Below are 16,375 nucleotides of genomic sequence, written 5' to 3' on the forward strand. Positions count from 1 at the left end.
AAAGAATAAAAAAAAGGTTAGGATTAATCACCTTTAATCAACAATATGCGTTTATATGAAAAGTGCTTAAAGCAGTAGTTCTGGAAAAAGGTGAGGATGAGAAATTTTTTGTATTATATATTTTAAATATGTTAACTACTTCATTAAACAGACAACAAGCAATCTATACCTATTTAAGTGTATCAGATTTGCTACTGTCAGTCTGATTATCAAATCCAGAAATACAAAATCAATTAAGGGACAGAAACGTTATTCAAACTTATAAAACAAGTTAGAACATTATAAAGTAATTTTTATGCCAAAAATATTTGTTAATTATTGCTTAAATATACAGCTGATTACACTCGTGAAATTTTCCAAATCATAAATGAGAAGATTTCTTCTGAATGCTAACATTTATCCCAAGGAAGAGAGAAATATTTAAGGGATGTGTAGACATTGCTTAACCACTGTGGAAAATAGCCCAATTTCCCCCAAACAGTTTTAATAACGAACATCACTGTGGTGACTGAGGAACTGGAAACAAGACTACATGATCACACTCAAGCTCTATGAAGTCAGCCAAAGGATTTCTTCATGATAACTGCAGCTGGCACTTTCTCGGTCTTTAGAAGGTAGGATTTTATGTAAACTTCTTGTTCTAAAAGAAAAGGTCTGAATGGATAAATCGCTAAGCAGAAGTACAAAGTTTTTTTAATGCAATCTTCTGTAAGAAGTAATTAAAATGTAAAAGCCAAACAATCTAACATCGAACGTAATTCCCTTTGAGATACACTTTATCCATCAGTCTGAACCGTCAGTCACTGCCCTGCTAACCCTCATAGTGAAACGGGTGCTATCTTACTTAAACTAGCTTGACTTTCCGTAACAACAGTCTCAGGAGTGGCATTTTTAAATACCCAGCGTGTGCATCAGTCATAGTTGAGGGCAGGCACAAGAATTCTCATAAAGTTGGTGAAGCTGTGGAGTACCACCCGGGGATGGAAACATGACCTGTATCCTCGAAGGGAGAGAAAAACCAAACGCTTATAAATGAAGGGGATTTGGGATACTTAGTGTTGACATAGAAAAGAAAACAGAATTTTATATTTTCATCATTTTTGCAAAGAAAATGTCTCCATGATCATGTTATCAACATCCTTCTTTATATATGTGTGTGTGTATACACATATGTACATATACACACACATATATATAAGCATATATACATAATTATTATTGTTTGGGGTGATGCAGAAAGCCACAAATGAGAAAAGGACACTAAGGTTTTAATAAGGGGAACAAAAAGTTCTGTTCACCAGTATAGATTCACATTACAGTACACCAGTATCGACAGCATTTTCTTGTCTATTTTTGGTACAGAAGATGGTATCTCTCTACATAACCTGGTAAGGCTTCAGTAACTAAAGCATAAAACAAACAAACAAAACCCCCGCAAAAAACAAAACAAAAAACCCAGCCTATTAGTTTACAGTTTATTTTAAAAATTCTGAAAGACACTGCAAGTTCTAAACTTTTAGTAGGTGCTCCCCACACACAACCATCTTGTCAAGAACCCAGCAGAAGAGCCCCCTTTCCAGGAAGCTTTGCAACAGCAGAGTTGTGCAATATGGGTGTTTCTTACTACAAGAAAAAATTATACATGGCACATTCTCATTCGTATCTTGTAATGTAAAAAGTTACAAACATACCTAATCAAATAAATAATAATAAAAAAAAGAATTTGAATGTATTTGTAAGTATCCTAAAACCACTACATAGAATAATGGCAACTTCCACTCACAGATTATTTACAAGGTAATACCCAGTGTGGGTACACTGCTACAAAACTCAAAACAGAAAGGAGTAAACTTGAAATGTTTTCCATAGTAAAGATCTAGCAGCATGACTATCTAATGCTGTTTTCTCCCGATTGCTTCTAAAACGTTCCTTTTTACTCTGTGTCTTCGTCCAGTTCATAATTGTCTTTATCATAAATATCTTTTACTAAAAGAACCCGTACGAGCATATTTTCCAAGGTGTTTCGGTCCAGCGAAGCAGACGTGTACCAGACAGGGCTGTCTGCAGAGCTAGAGCGTTCTGGTTGCAAATAGAAAACATCCATTCTCTGATTAAGATTCTGTGGACTTCAGGAGAAAGGAGAAAGTCCATGTCACAGTATGTACACGAAATTCCTCACAACTGCCTTCTTTTCTTTCAAGAATAATTCTGCTACCATTAACCACATTACATGGGCAGACCACATGCATAATTACCTACATTAAATATTCTATCACTGAGATATTCTGAAAGTTAATTTCTACAATAAAAGATTATTTTCCCACTATAATTTAAATTCTGTATTTCACTGAATCCAAGACACCATCGATAGAAACATTATTTTTAATCATTATTTTAATATTGCCATTAAACAAGTAAAGCACTGCCAATTATAATTTCAAGATGCATCAATTATAACATGCATCCCAGTTTCAGAGACAGTATAAAATGTGAGAAATGTGTCTTAGAATTGATGAAATATGGTAGCACATAAAATAAAAATACTTAACAACGTTACACAAAAGAAATAATTTTTAAAATAAGATAATACTGAGATAGGAATTTCCAACTAATAAATAGTTACTACCATTGGAAGATCCAGATACTGGTGCAGGGCCACCCAAAACTATCGTCAGAAATATTAATTATTAAAAATAATCATCCTATAGGTGACATTACTGCTTTTATGGTTCTTGAGAGTTAACCTGGAGAAAATTTATAAAAACAATTTATAAAACTGTTTACATAAGAAAATACATTCTGAGTTCATGCTTGCCTTTTAAAAATTACAGAGTGCATACTTAAAATAATGAACAAGCATAAAATAACTTGTGGTCTCTAAAAATTTCACTGGTTTAAAATATTTTAAACGCCTGTCGGTACCCGCGGGGGAAAGCAGTGGTGCAGCTGGAACGCACAGGGCCCTGAGAAGACGCCGCGCCCTGCAGACACCTCAGGGATCTCCCTCCAGAACCGAGGGCTCGCCTCTCTCCACCTTCTCACCAGGGCGTCACCGGGACCCAGGCCCAGCAGGACTGCTCTCTGCTCGCCACAGCAGAGCTGGCTGCAACAGAGACAGCACAGCCCAAAAAGCCTAAGACATGTACTGTCTGACCCTCTACAACAGCAGTCATTTCGTTAGTAGAGAGCGATTTCTTAACATGTGCTTAAAACATGAAGTATAAGCTGGGTATTTTATAATAACAGGACTAAAAACGTTATAACTGAAAGGACTTCATAAGTGAGAAAAGAGAGAAATCTAAAAAAAAGGACCAAGGAAAAAAATGTCACCTCTTGGTAGTGATAAACTCACAGCAACTAACTGTTACTACCATTTAAAAAAAATCAAATGTCATTAACACTTACCTTTTAGACAAGTAGCATTCAAACATTTTCACAGGACATCTAGAAGGATTGGCTGTATTTTCAATTTGTTCAAATACTGGCTCATCATCTTCATGTTTTCTTTTTCCAGTAGTAATTTTATCTTAAGAAATAAAAATTACAGAAACTTTCTAAGACCAACCTTGAACAAAGGTGACACTATTCACTCTGATCACTCCCAGTATCTCTTACACCAAAGAATGGGACCAGGTGTGCTTCAGAGCTCTAAACTGTGGCTTCTGGTAATTCCTAATTTTAAGACGACATAGGTTGTCTTATCTTATGAAAATGACAGACGACATAGGTTGTCTTATCTTATGAAAATGACAGTCCTTAGGTTCTTAACAAGTGACCCAGGTGGTCTTTAGTAAGGCAAGGAGTGGTAGTCCCTGCCACAGACAATCCCAAAATGAAAACCTGTTACACTACCTTCGTTATCTGTTCCACATAAGGAAGACACTTGGTATCGAAGACATGCTTTATTTTCCATTGTTAAAGGGTTTTTTTTCCAATGCCTAAACACAGTGCCAAAGGAAAGCCTTAAGTGCTGTTCCACTGTTTTCAGGCCAAAATACTTAGTGTTAAAGTAGAACAGGGTATTCAGAAGAGCTACTGGAGAGTGTGATCCTAGCTGTTTTATCCTCCAGAGATAATCTTCTTCAACTCGAGAAAATATCGACCCTTAAATAGAGAGAAAGATTTTTAAAGAATTACAATAGACAGTTTTCACGTAACCAGCTAGAAACAGGTAAAAGTTAATTCAAGAACAAACCTATTCCAATCCTCCATTCACTCCAGATCAACTGGAATGAATTTCAGAATCACCTATGCGGCTCTGAAACAACACAGAGCCGGGAAACACAACAGACTACACAACTAGCACCCCTGGGGTCAGGCCTGGAGTCTGCTCCTGGTCTTCCAGAGGACAAGCAGACCATGGTCAGAAGGGAAGTTTAAATCTGTAGAAATCCTGAAAAAAAAATAGCTGATTTCCATTCAAACAAGTTTTCTTTATACATCTAAAACAGAGGTTTCTAAGAGAAATTTACATCAGAATCTCAACTGGAGGGCTTAAGAAATGAACATCCAGTTTCTTACTCCAGAGAAAGTGGGTCACGTTTATTACAAAGTTCTTCATAAACACTAGCTATCAACCACATTCATTTCTAATTCAACAAAAGACGAGCTGATGCGTCCACGAATAAGTACTCTCTCATTTAAATTATTTCCTAATTATCTTTAGTACACTTTCTATAAACACAGAAAATCCCAGCAGCAAGTCGGTGACATTTTATTTAAAGGAGCATTACCATCTGGAAGTATGCTTGGTTGCCAACTTCGGAGTATTTTATTCATTTCTTGCTCAAATGTCTGGAATCCTGGATCAATAAATATGTTGTCTTTTCGATTACTACCATACAAGTACTACAAAAAAAAAAAAAAAAAAAAAACTTGAAGGATTTAAAATTTATATTAGATTTATATGAGCTAATTACAGACCACTTACACTCTATTTCCTAAGGAAAAAATAAACGTCTTACGTCTTTGTCTTTATTAGCATACTAATAAGAGATTATTGCCTTTATCTATATATCTGGAAATCAAAGAAACATAAGTTACCAATTCATCTGTTGCTTAAAAAACTCAAAGCTGAAAGACACAGGCAAGAACTCAGAACGTAAGAACTGGATGAGCATCTTCAGCCCGTCAGATACAAACAGAGCGCGTGGCTCCAACGCTCAGCACGCAGTCCACAGACACGAAGGGTGAGGGCAGGGCGGGAGGGTTTCTGCGCGTGAAGCCTCTCCGAGCAGCCTGTGAGCCTGATGCTTTTCCCTTTGTTTCCTCTCTATGCCCCACTCTCCTTGAGTTAGTGCAAATTTATGAATCTTACAACTTACTATGACAAACCTTAACAGTGAGGGTTGCTAAAGAATGACTTAAACACCAAAGTTTGCAAAGTCCATCTCCAGTGGGTAAAAATAATGTACAAGTAAAATATGTGACAACAGCACAAAGAACGGGAGGTGGTAACTGGGATTACAGGGCTTGAGGTTATCACATGTGAGACAGGGCAAGAAGATTTGAAGGTATATAATGATTAACTGAAGATGCACATTGCAAACCCACTAAAAGTAATTTAACAGGCATAAATAATAAACCAATGATGGAGATAAATGTAATCAGAGAAAAATAATTCAAAAGAAAGCAGAAAAAGACAAAAACAAAAAAACCCCACAAAGAACAGATACAGTGCCCCCATTATCCACAGTTTCACTTTCTGTGGTTTCAGTTACCCACAGTCAACCTAGGTCCAAAACTATTAAATGAAAGATGACAGAAATAAACAATTCATAAATTTTAATTGCAGGCCATTCTGAGAAGTCATGATGAAATCTCGCGATGTCATGTCGTCCCGCCCGGAGGGACGTGAATCACCCTTGGTCCGCCGCGTCCGGCACATCAGCCACCTGGTGGCCATCTGGGTTATCAGATCCACTGCAGGGTCGCAGGGCTTGTGCTCAAGTGACCCTTACTTTACATAATTATGGCCCCAAAGCAGGAGGAATGAAGCTGGCAATTCGGACACGCCAGAGAGAGGACGCACAGTGCTTCCTTTGAGTGAAAAGGTGACAGTTCTGGACTTAATCAGGAAAGAAAAAAATCGGATGCTGAGGTTGCTGAGATCCACGGTAAGAACGAATCTTCTATCTGTGATGTCGTAAAGCAGGAAAAAAATTCAGACTAGTTTTGCTGTCACACCTCAAACTATAAAAGCTACAGCCACAGAGGGTGGTCAGTGCTTAGTTAAGATGGAAAAGGTGTTAAATTTGTACAATAAGGTTTCTGAGAGAGAGAGAGAGACGCCACATTCACATAACTTTTATCACAGCATATTATGATAATTATTCTATTCTGTTATTAATTATTGTTGTTAATCTCTTACTGTGCCTAATTTACAAATCAAAACTGTATCACAAGTAGGTGTGTAGAGGCCAGTGTAGTATACACAGGCTTCAGCCCTCCAGTGGGGATCCTGAAGTATCCCCTGTAGATAAGGGGGGTCAACTGTATAACAAGCACAAACAAGCAGGATTTTCAATCCAGTGATTAATTACATTAAATGTAAAAGGTCTAAACCGGGGTCTGCACTACAGTCCTGAAGGCTGGCCCGCTGCCTATTTACAAATACAACCAAGTTTTCTTAAAACAGAGTGCACGCGCCCAGGCTGCTTTCCACAGATTGAGTATGGCCTACAGAGCGTAAAATGTTTACCAGCCGGTTCTTTAAATAAAAAATTTTGTTGGTCTAAACACACCAAGACAAATATTATCAGACTGGGTTAAAAATTTTTTTAATTTGAAAAACAAGGCTGGGACTTCCCTGGTAACGCGGTGGTTAAGAATCCGTCTGCCAGTGCAGGGGACACAGGTTCGAGCCCCCGTCCGGGAAGATCCCACATGCCGCGGAGCAACTGAGCCTGTGCGCCACAACTACTGAGCCTGCGCTCTACAGCCCACAAGCCACAACTACTGAGCCCCTGTGCCACAACTACTGAGCTCACACGCCATGCTCCATAGCAAGAGAAGCCACCGCAATGAGAAGCCCGTGCACTGCAACGAAGACCCAATGCAGCCAAAAAAAATAAAAGATAAATAAAAAATAAAAAACAAGGCCCAACAATATGCTGCCTAAAAGGCACCTACTTTGTACCTGGAGACACAGCAAGTGGAAAGTAAAAGGATGAAGAATATAAACCACGTGTACGCTAACCAGCAACTGGGCCAGAGCACCATCATCTGAGTTGACCTAACGTTACTCCCGCTAGTCAGAAGGAAGACTAGGAATAAAAGCACCAGCTCTTCAGGACAATTACATAAGATCTTGCGGTGGGGGGCGGGGGGGAGGTGTACATACTGTTTATAAAACAAAGGGAATGCTCGCCACTGACTGAATTCACTGAGCTCTGACCCAGACGTCTTCAGGGGCTGACACCAACGACTGGGAAGCAGAGGGAAGGAAAGACACCAAAGTGTGTAACACGGTTCCCTGTCCTTGGGGACAAAGCTTCCGTGTCTTTTGCCACGTTCATAAAAAAACAGAGATGCACGCACATCTAGCCAAGCGCGATGGGGTGGGAGGACCCAGGGGAACGGGCGCCCACCACCCATTCTGGGTAAACGTGGTGTGAAGGACGCGCACACAGATGTAAACCAGTGTGTGAAAGGCTGACCGGGAGGGACTGTGGGGCTCACGCAGCCCCTTCTTTCTTCCTCCGACATTTCCATATTATGTGACCTTCTGGCGACAGCCACCACCCCTTACACCATCGGAAGGACAGGATTAGCTACTGCATCTGTGAGGGAGGAAAGAGGCTGGCCAACCCTCACTTCTCAACACACCACCTGCTCCACACGTCCACAGGGCTTGGAGAGGAAGCCGTGCTGCTTTTGTTGTCAGCCGGGGACGGAATCAGTAAACGCATCACACAGAAAAAGACGCACAGTCTTCCAGAACAGCTTCTACCTCCGTACGCATCCTTGAAGTACCAACAAACAGCACTGATTTCTGGAAACTATCTTTTAGACATCTTAACACCACAGTGAGTTTGAAGATTATTTTTAAAGCTGGTTATAAATACCATACACTCTTTTACAAAAAATTAAATCAAACCTGTGAAAATCTGTCCAGTGATGAGAAGAGTAAAACAACTGGTTTTCCAATTGTGGTAAAAATACACAGAACATAAAATTTACCACCTTGACCTTTTTTTTTTTCTTTTTCTTTTTTATAAACTTTTTGGCTGTGCCGCACGGCATGCGGGATCCTAGTTCCCCGACCAGGGATTGAACCCGAGCCCCCTCTGCATTGGAAGCATGGAGTCCCAACCCCTGGACCCCCAGGGAAGTCCCCATCTTGACCATTTTTAAGAGTACTGTTCCAGTAGTAAAAATTTATTTCGAGGAAACATTTTTCAGTATATAAAGAACCTATTTTAAAAAGAAAGGGAATTCTGACGTGTGCTACAACATGGATGAACTTCAGGACATGCTGATTTCACTTACATGAGGTACCTGGGAGAGTGAAACTCACAGAAACAGAAAGAAGAAGGGTGGGTGCCAGGGGCAGCGGGGGAGTAAGGGATGAGGAGTTAGTATTTAATGGGGACAGTGTCTCAGTTTTGCAAGATGAAGAGGGTTATGAAGATGGATGGTGGTGATGTTTCCACAAGATTATCAATGTACTTTCTACCACAGAACTGTACACTTAAAAATAGTTAAGATGGTAAATTTTGTTATATGTATTTTACCACAATTAAAAAATTGGAAAAAAAATGAACCTACTTGAAGACATAATTTATAATCATTAATATTACAATCCATTTAGCTTTCAAACCTCTAATGGTATTTGAAGTTCTAATATATAAATATTTTGCTACTGCAAAATATGTGATGGTCTCTGAATACACAGTCATTTAGAGCTATGTGTTATTCCCCACCACTGCTTAGATAATCTTAGGCAAATTTCTATCCTGAAGAGGGAAAGTGAAATACAAATTAAGACAATTCTAGTTTTCTTCAGTAATTTATTTCAGCACCTACTACCTGTTAGCAGCATAATATTTAATTTTAGGCCTATAAACAAAACTCTACACAAGAATATTTCCTCCTATCATTTACCATATTTACAAATACATAGGATGTAAAAAGCTAGGGCCTTTTCTGACCTCTGGGCTCAAACCTGTACGATCTGTTCAAAACTAAAAGTCATTATCTAAAGTGGATCTTCATGTTTATTATGGGAAATGTATTCATTCAAGATTCACAGACATGTGGTTGAAGTTTACCTAAAACCTCTAAAGAATGAAATCTTTTATAAGATGATTCCAAAGAACTAATGAGTACTTACACTATTTAACAAGTTAGAAACAGATCAGAGATGAAACAGACCTATTTGCAGAGAGAAGTCATTTATCTGTTTACGTGTATATCAGCACAGATCTATATATACATAGAGACACCATGCCTCAGAATGTTAATTCATTTATTTGCAATTGTAAGGTGGCGATGAAATCAACCTGATTATCATATATACACATGGTAACAAACAGACACATCATTAGTCCTGTTACAAAAGATGCATGAGCTTCGAGGGGTCCGTTACTAACTCTGTTTTTCACCTAAGTTCTTTTTGGTTTTGGTACACAGTTTTGGAGAACCTGAAGTTCACTTTTAGGGACATAGCACATTATAGCAGAAACACCTGTATACAAAGTAGTTAAGAAAACCCTTTATAATACCCCAGTATTTTCGAATAAATTACTTTTGCCTTTCTTGGTAAGCCAATAAACCCTGATGTTCCGTAATATTCTTGAAGCAAAACATTTTTTTCTCCAAGAACCTACCACAACCACCTTTCTTAACAACGTTATATTCAAAAGTAACCATGAAATCACTCACCTCTTGAATCCCGAGGCAAAGATAATAGATGCTGTCAGGTGCATAATTCTCCCCATTTGGCCTTCGGATCTCTTTGACAAAATGGGCCAAGCCATAGTCAAGCTCAGCCGTGGTGTGACAGAGCAGATCCTCTTTTAACTTTACTGACTTAGCTAAAAAGAAATAAAATTTAAAATAATAATTATGATTTACTGTCTTAAGATTAAGAAACTTTCTGAAATCACTTTATTCTGTGTAAGAATTTAAAGGTAAAATAACAGCTACATTTAAATGTAAAATATTTTAAGCTACATTCATGCTTTTTAAAATCAAAGGCAGTTAATAACAAAAACCTTGATTTTATTTATTTTTTTTCCAAGGAAAAACATTTTTTTAATGTACAGTACATGTAGCTTCATGGTAATTAATGATTCACTTGAGTACCTTCTGGATTTTCACATACTATGGGTATTCTAATTTCAGTCAACATTAAGCCTTTACTGTGGGGATGAAGGAATGTTCTAAATTTACGTGTATTTTCTAATGTAATTCTCATGACAACCCTACAAGGTGGGTACTGTTACCCCCCCCCCCTTCAGAGCTGGGGAACTGAGATGCCAGTACGTGAGGGAACCCTGGCAGTCTGACTCTAACACCTTAATAAGGCCATACTTCCTACCCTCTTTGTGGTGCCATGGACTGGTCCATCCACAGTAAAGAGTCTGGCCTGATGCAAAGGGCTCTATCTGCTTAGAGCAAACTTTCTTCTTTACCCACAATCATCATAATCATCAACTTCAGTAAGGAAACAGAAGGTTTGTCTGAGTTGTACTGACCAGCAAGCAAGAGCTCCATGAACCGACATTACCGTAAGGACTTCATTTGTGCAACACGGTGTGTGCCCGTGTGTGTGTTTGTGCGTGCGCGTGCGCGCAAGCTCGCTCATGCACATAAACGGATGCACAGGAGAATAGCTACCAAAATATGAATAAAAACCTTGATTTTACATAGGACATAGGGGAAACAAAATCAGAACACTTACGAGATTTTAGCTCATCTAACACCAGCAGATCTTCATCAAGCTGCCTCGTTCTGACCCAGTGTTTCCAGGCGTTTACCCCGTACGTGTACTTGAAAGGGAAGCTGCATTCCGAGTTGTCAGAACTGTCGTCATGACACTGGTACCCTGACACTGCCTTCCTCTTGGCTCCCTGGTAGTAAAACACCACTGTCAAATCTTCTTTTTCTTAAGCCTATATTATTTCATGACTTTATGTAAGCCATCTCTCAACAAATGCACATTACAAAGAAATATATTTACATGATCAGAACTGACTGGAATTTCTGATCTGAGAACAGTTACCTATGGCATTACCTGAAACCTCTCTCCAGGAATGCTGTATTTCTGCATAAACTACGACAAAATCATATTAACTACTGCTGTGAGTTGAGAGTCACTGATGATGAGAAAATACATAAATAATAATTAAAATCTGAAATAGAAGGATTCCAAATATTAATGTAAGAGAGAAACTGAAGAACTTCTCGAAGACTCCACCTCATAGGAGATGACTCCTCAACTCCTTTCCACTTTCTTGATGGTACTGTTTGCTGTACAAAAATTTTAAATTTGGATATAACCCAATTCATCTATTTTTTCCTTTTGTTCCTGTGCTTTTGGTGTCGCATCTAAGAAACGGTGTCTAACCCAAGTTAATGAAGATTTAGGCCTATGTCTTCTTCTGAGTTTTGGAATTTCAGTTCTTACATTTAGGTCTTGGACTCGTTCGTTTTTGTGTGTGGTGTCAAGTAAGAGTCCAATTTCATTGTACTGCAGGTACTCACTCCTTTTCAATTTTTCCTTTCTTTCTTTTTTGGAGAAATTTGTGAAAGTCATCTTTTTTTTTTAAAACCTTGCTTTATGTTGGAAATCAGAAATACAGAAAGTTGTTAATGAAATGTTCAGAACAATGATATCCGTTCGTACATTTAGATTTGGGATCCCTGAATGACTGAATTGTCCAGCACGTCTTCCTATGTGCTGGGATGCTTCAATGAAACCAGATATAACAAACTGCACCTCAACCTCATCAAAAGTAACAATGGAAAAAACAGCTCCCTAGAAAATAGTCTCAGTTGTTGTCTAATAATTGAATTTACTTTTTTAGCAAATATGTAAACCTTTTATCAATGACCACCTTTTATCAAGATAAAAATTAAAAATAAAAAGTTGCAGTAACATTCACTCTTCTTCTATGAAACGACGACTAAATAGGATATATTTTTATTACCTAGAAATGAAGTAATAAAAGCTTTACCTCTTAAGTCTTTTTAATTCCAGAAAACAAAGTACCTCCCCACATTCTCAGGCACAACTGAAGCTCAAGTACCCTTGCCCTCTACTACACACAGACAGGACATGAATGCAAGAATACTGTTACGTTTCATTACCTTTTTTTTAGATCGAGGTCTAGGCTGTTCCTCATATTCTTCTCCAAAAACAGGTGGTAATAAAAACTCATTTTCCATATCAAGCTCCTCAGCAGCTGACAATTGAAACAGAAGAACTTTCATTTCAAACATAATAGCACAGACTTACACTATATAAACTCAGCCAACGAAGGACCACCCGCTGAATGCACACAAGCACCACGCACAGGGCAGCCTGTGCCGGATGGAGAACCAACCATTTTCTCCACCTAACCTGGTCTACAAGTTCTGATAACGCCTGTTCATACTCTTAAAACACATGTACAATGCGCATCAACACAGAATTTTGTGGAAGTGTGTGATAGAAAAATTACTAAAACCTGAAATTTAATTATAAGATCTAAATGGTCTCAGTACAAATCTGTTTCAATCTATTAAATCTTTTCCAATGTAAAAGGCTTTATTTACATTCTATTCAATACGCTTATTGGCCATCGATAAAGAAAATAAACAATGAAAAACAGAACACATTTCTTTTACAACAAAAGACCTGAAAATATTTGTTTCCCTTTGAAAGTTAACTTAATTTTCAAAAAGATTTTAAGAAAAATACTATCAGTATTTTATTTAAATTTTTAAAAAGACAACAACACTTCTCTATCTGTAAAAGTTTCTATAATAAATTAGTTTTAAGAAAGTTTCTTTTTAAGGCTCTGGGAAATTCCTTTTAAGTTCTTACAATTCAACATATGCTTCATTTTGGAAGTTAACTGCTGAGTTTTATCTGGATAAAAAAGAAAAGACCAATAATAACAGTACAGGCAATGACGTGAACATTAGACTGTTAATGATCATAACCACGATTATGACACCATAACTAAAGTGCAGAACCACACTTCGCACTGAAAGAATAAAACAGCATTTTTACTACCTCTGGGGAAATCTATTTCAATGTCCAAATGTGGTTCATATGGTACATCAGGCATGTTGGACTGTGTCTCTGGGTCAGAGTTCTTCAAGAGATCTGAACCAATTATGTCCGTTTCAATAATTACACCTGTAATCAAGCCATAATATCATCAGAAATCAAAATAGAAAACTGCAACAATACCTACATATAATCTGGCAAAAACCATTTAATTGTAAATGCAAAATAGGAATCCTTATATTAATATGTACAAAACGAAAAAGCATGCAGCTACCTTGAAATGTAAGCTACTATAAACTTTGTATTAAATAATCATGAATACACAAAAACTTTCAATCTTGTAAGTTTTGACTGCCCCTCTACAAAGTTAAAAAGCATGCTTTAATAGTAAAACAACTCTGTAGAGTGTTTCTAAGAGCAATCTCTTGTCAAAAATAAACTTACGAGCATGGATAACTGTAATTTTCAACATTCTTTTTGAATTGTGACCTAGGTTTTCACATCATTCAATATATGCTTATTCACAACTGGCTTCGAACGTTTTGATCGGTTGCTTTAAACACGTTTGTACTGCAACCCAGTGAGAAAGGCATTTTATTGAGTTCAGGGTAGTGGTGGGAAACAGAGACACATGCATACACACTGGAAACAAAAGTTTCACAAAACAATACCCTTTCTAGGAGGGATTCATGCTGACATATTTTTTCCGTTTCTTTCTTTAAAAAAAAAACAAAAAACAAAAAAACCCCCCAGAAAACACTGGTTGCAACCCACTAAATTCATTTCACACTGCCTAACAGAGTGCTTCCCAAACACTGTCACCCACGAGACGCAATGTGCTCTGGGTGAGGGGGAGCAGGAAGCTCAGGGTGGCCCCGGAGGGCTGAGGCCGGAGAAGCATTCCCAGAGACACACGTCCTGCTACACCGTTTGCCAAGCACTGCCCTAGCAGAAGTTAGGACAAACGCTGGCTTAGATAATGCAACTTACTTTCTTAGTATAAATCAATAAAACAAATTGGGGATAACCATCATAAAATAAGAGTTTGAATTATAAAAGCCTACTACAACTTAGTTTTGTGTCTGAACTTGTCCACTGAAACAAGAATAACTTAGAGTCGATTTTACAAGTTAAATCCTGTTAGCAATTAAAACAGGGACCGTACGAGTTCCTGGGCTCGACATCGGAGAGCACCTGCTAGATACAGTGCGGGCCTCATAACCCGAAATCCACTTCTGCTGCCGCGTGCCCACACCCGCTCAGGCTGAAGCACAGCGACAGCCCGGTCTCGCTCTAACAGCGGCCCCCCAACCCCGATGTCGTCCCCCCCGCCACCCCCAGCAGCGGGGGACTCACTGTGGATATCGGCGCCCTCTGCCTTGCCCTCGTCCTCAGCCACGTCGGCCACTGTCGGCAGCTCTGCGCCCAGGGCATCTGAAGAAACGGTGCTTTTGAGCTCCTGGGCTGCCGCAAGGACCTTCTCACTGCTGGCCGAGGGGGCGGGCAGAAACACGGGGACTGGCACCTAAGTAACCAAAGGACTGACTGTTAGGCTTACGCAACACTACAAGATATTTCTCCAAATTGAAAATCGCTCTGACACGTGATCTACTTCATAATGCTGCGCTGGTTAAAAGTTTTGGAAAGAACACGTATGTTAAGTATCACAAAGAAAGCCCCGAATACAAGCAGCTACTTTTTGAAGTAACAATTAAAGTAACTTCTGAGGCATTTCTGTCGCCAGGGGACTACAGTACAGTAGCCAAGCCGTGACACAGTGTCCCCAGCACTGCAGGGGATGACATTCATATGAGCCTCCATTCCATGTATCAGTTGTAAACCTTATGGTTCACAAATCTTTCTTTCTAAAATGAACACAAATATGTTTACACAGTATGTGTAAAGCAGGTGCAGACATCAGCTGAACTTCACTCTCAAGGACGAGCACTTACCTGATTACACACAGAGCACCCCTGGCAAAGCCTCAACCAGACCCAAGTGAACTGCTGAAGAACAGCCAAGCCTCCACCCTCTGTCCCACCAGCGTCACTGAAGCAGTCACTGCCACCCCAATGCTGCCCCGCCTGCACCTGAGAGATCTCAGGAGAAAGGGGAGCTGAAAGTCTGACTTACAGGCACAGGAACGGTCGTGGGCACGGGGATGCTCTGGCTGTACATGTGCATGGGCACCGGCACGTACACGGGCACCGGGATGGGCACCGGGACGTACTCTGTCCTCCACTCACCATCTGGGGGCACAGAACGTGTTCAAGGAGCAACGTCAACCATGACCACCACTTAAACACAGCTGCTCAGTCAAAGTAATTTGATAACAAAGAAAAATTTAAGTGCCTCAGTACCCATTTAAAAGAAGTTCCCAGTTTTCACAAAATTAGGTAAGTTAAAAACAACAGGGACTTCCCTGGCAGTCCGATGGTTAAGACTCCACGCTTCCACTGCAGGGGGCACAGGTTCCATCTCTGGTCAGGAAACTAAGATCCCACATGCCGCGCGGTGTAGCCAAAAACAAACAAACAAACAAACCAAAAACAACAAAACTGAATGCAGTAGCTGTCTTAAGTTATAGACAGCACAAGCAGAATTTAGACCTTTTTTTTTTTTGGCCACATGGCATGTGGGGATCCGACCAGGGATGGAACCTGCGCCCCTGCAGTGGAAGAGTGGAGTCTTAACCACTGGACCTCCAGGGAAGTCCCTAGACTTTTTTAAAATAGAAGGAAAACATCTTTTAAAGTATTATATGGTCCCAGACACTCTCACACTCCCACAAAAAGGTTTATTTACTTAATCAAACAATCAGAATACAGCTAACATTTAAATTTGATGAAAATACATATCTGAATGATTTCAACTCATTCTGACAAGGAAACAAAATAGTTACGGTTATAGACCGCACTCAAAGAGATGGTTTTCTCAGAAGAGCACTGTAACTTTAGTGGGTCTTGGCCCCCAAGGAAATTTTTGATACAGCGTTTTATCATTGGTGACATAACTTGCAGGCCTTTGTTAGAGATTGATCTTTATTAATGATTTTTAATGACATGCTGTATTCTAAAGACATGTCTAAAACCAGATAAGCAAAATCAACAGAAAGTGACAAAGTGACCCAACAAATCTATTCTGTAGCCCATT

General features: G+C 39.2%; 1 protein-coding gene across 4 annotated transcripts in view; it reads right to left on the reverse strand.

The window, feature by feature from the left end:
- Positions 1-619: 619 nt before the first annotated feature.
- The window catches only part of ZMYM2 (zinc finger MYM-type containing 2), an 88,248-nt gene continuing 72,492 nt past the window's right edge, over positions 620-16,375 (reverse strand). For 3 of the 4 annotated variants that reach the window (XM_061171110.1, XM_061171109.1, XM_061171107.1), the window contains 10 exons: positions 15,356-15,471; positions 14,579-14,747; positions 13,226-13,351; positions 12,316-12,410; positions 10,907-11,075; positions 9,886-10,037; positions 4,734-4,848; positions 3,853-4,104; positions 3,406-3,526; positions 1,462-2,126 (listed from right to left, as the gene is read on the reverse strand). In XM_061171110.1, coding sequence (XP_061027093.1) covers positions 1,934-2,126; positions 3,406-3,526; positions 3,853-4,104; positions 4,734-4,848; positions 9,886-10,037; positions 10,907-11,075; positions 12,316-12,410; positions 13,226-13,351; positions 14,579-14,747; positions 15,356-15,471 — 1,508 coding nt within the window. In that variant the 3' untranslated portion in view covers positions 1,462-1,933. Of the gene's footprint in view, positions 1,001-1,461; positions 2,127-3,405; positions 3,527-3,852; positions 4,105-4,733; positions 4,849-9,885; positions 10,038-10,906; positions 11,076-12,315; positions 12,411-13,225; positions 13,352-14,578; positions 14,748-15,355; positions 15,472-16,375 lie in introns of those variants that run through there. The other variant, XM_061171108.1, reaches the window with a different exon arrangement.

The sequence above is a fragment of the Eubalaena glacialis genome, chromosome 16, assembly GCF_028564815.1.
Source record: "Eubalaena glacialis isolate mEubGla1 chromosome 16, mEubGla1.1.hap2.+ XY, whole genome shotgun sequence".
Lineage (NCBI taxonomy): Eukaryota > Metazoa > Chordata > Mammalia > Artiodactyla > Balaenidae > Eubalaena > Eubalaena glacialis.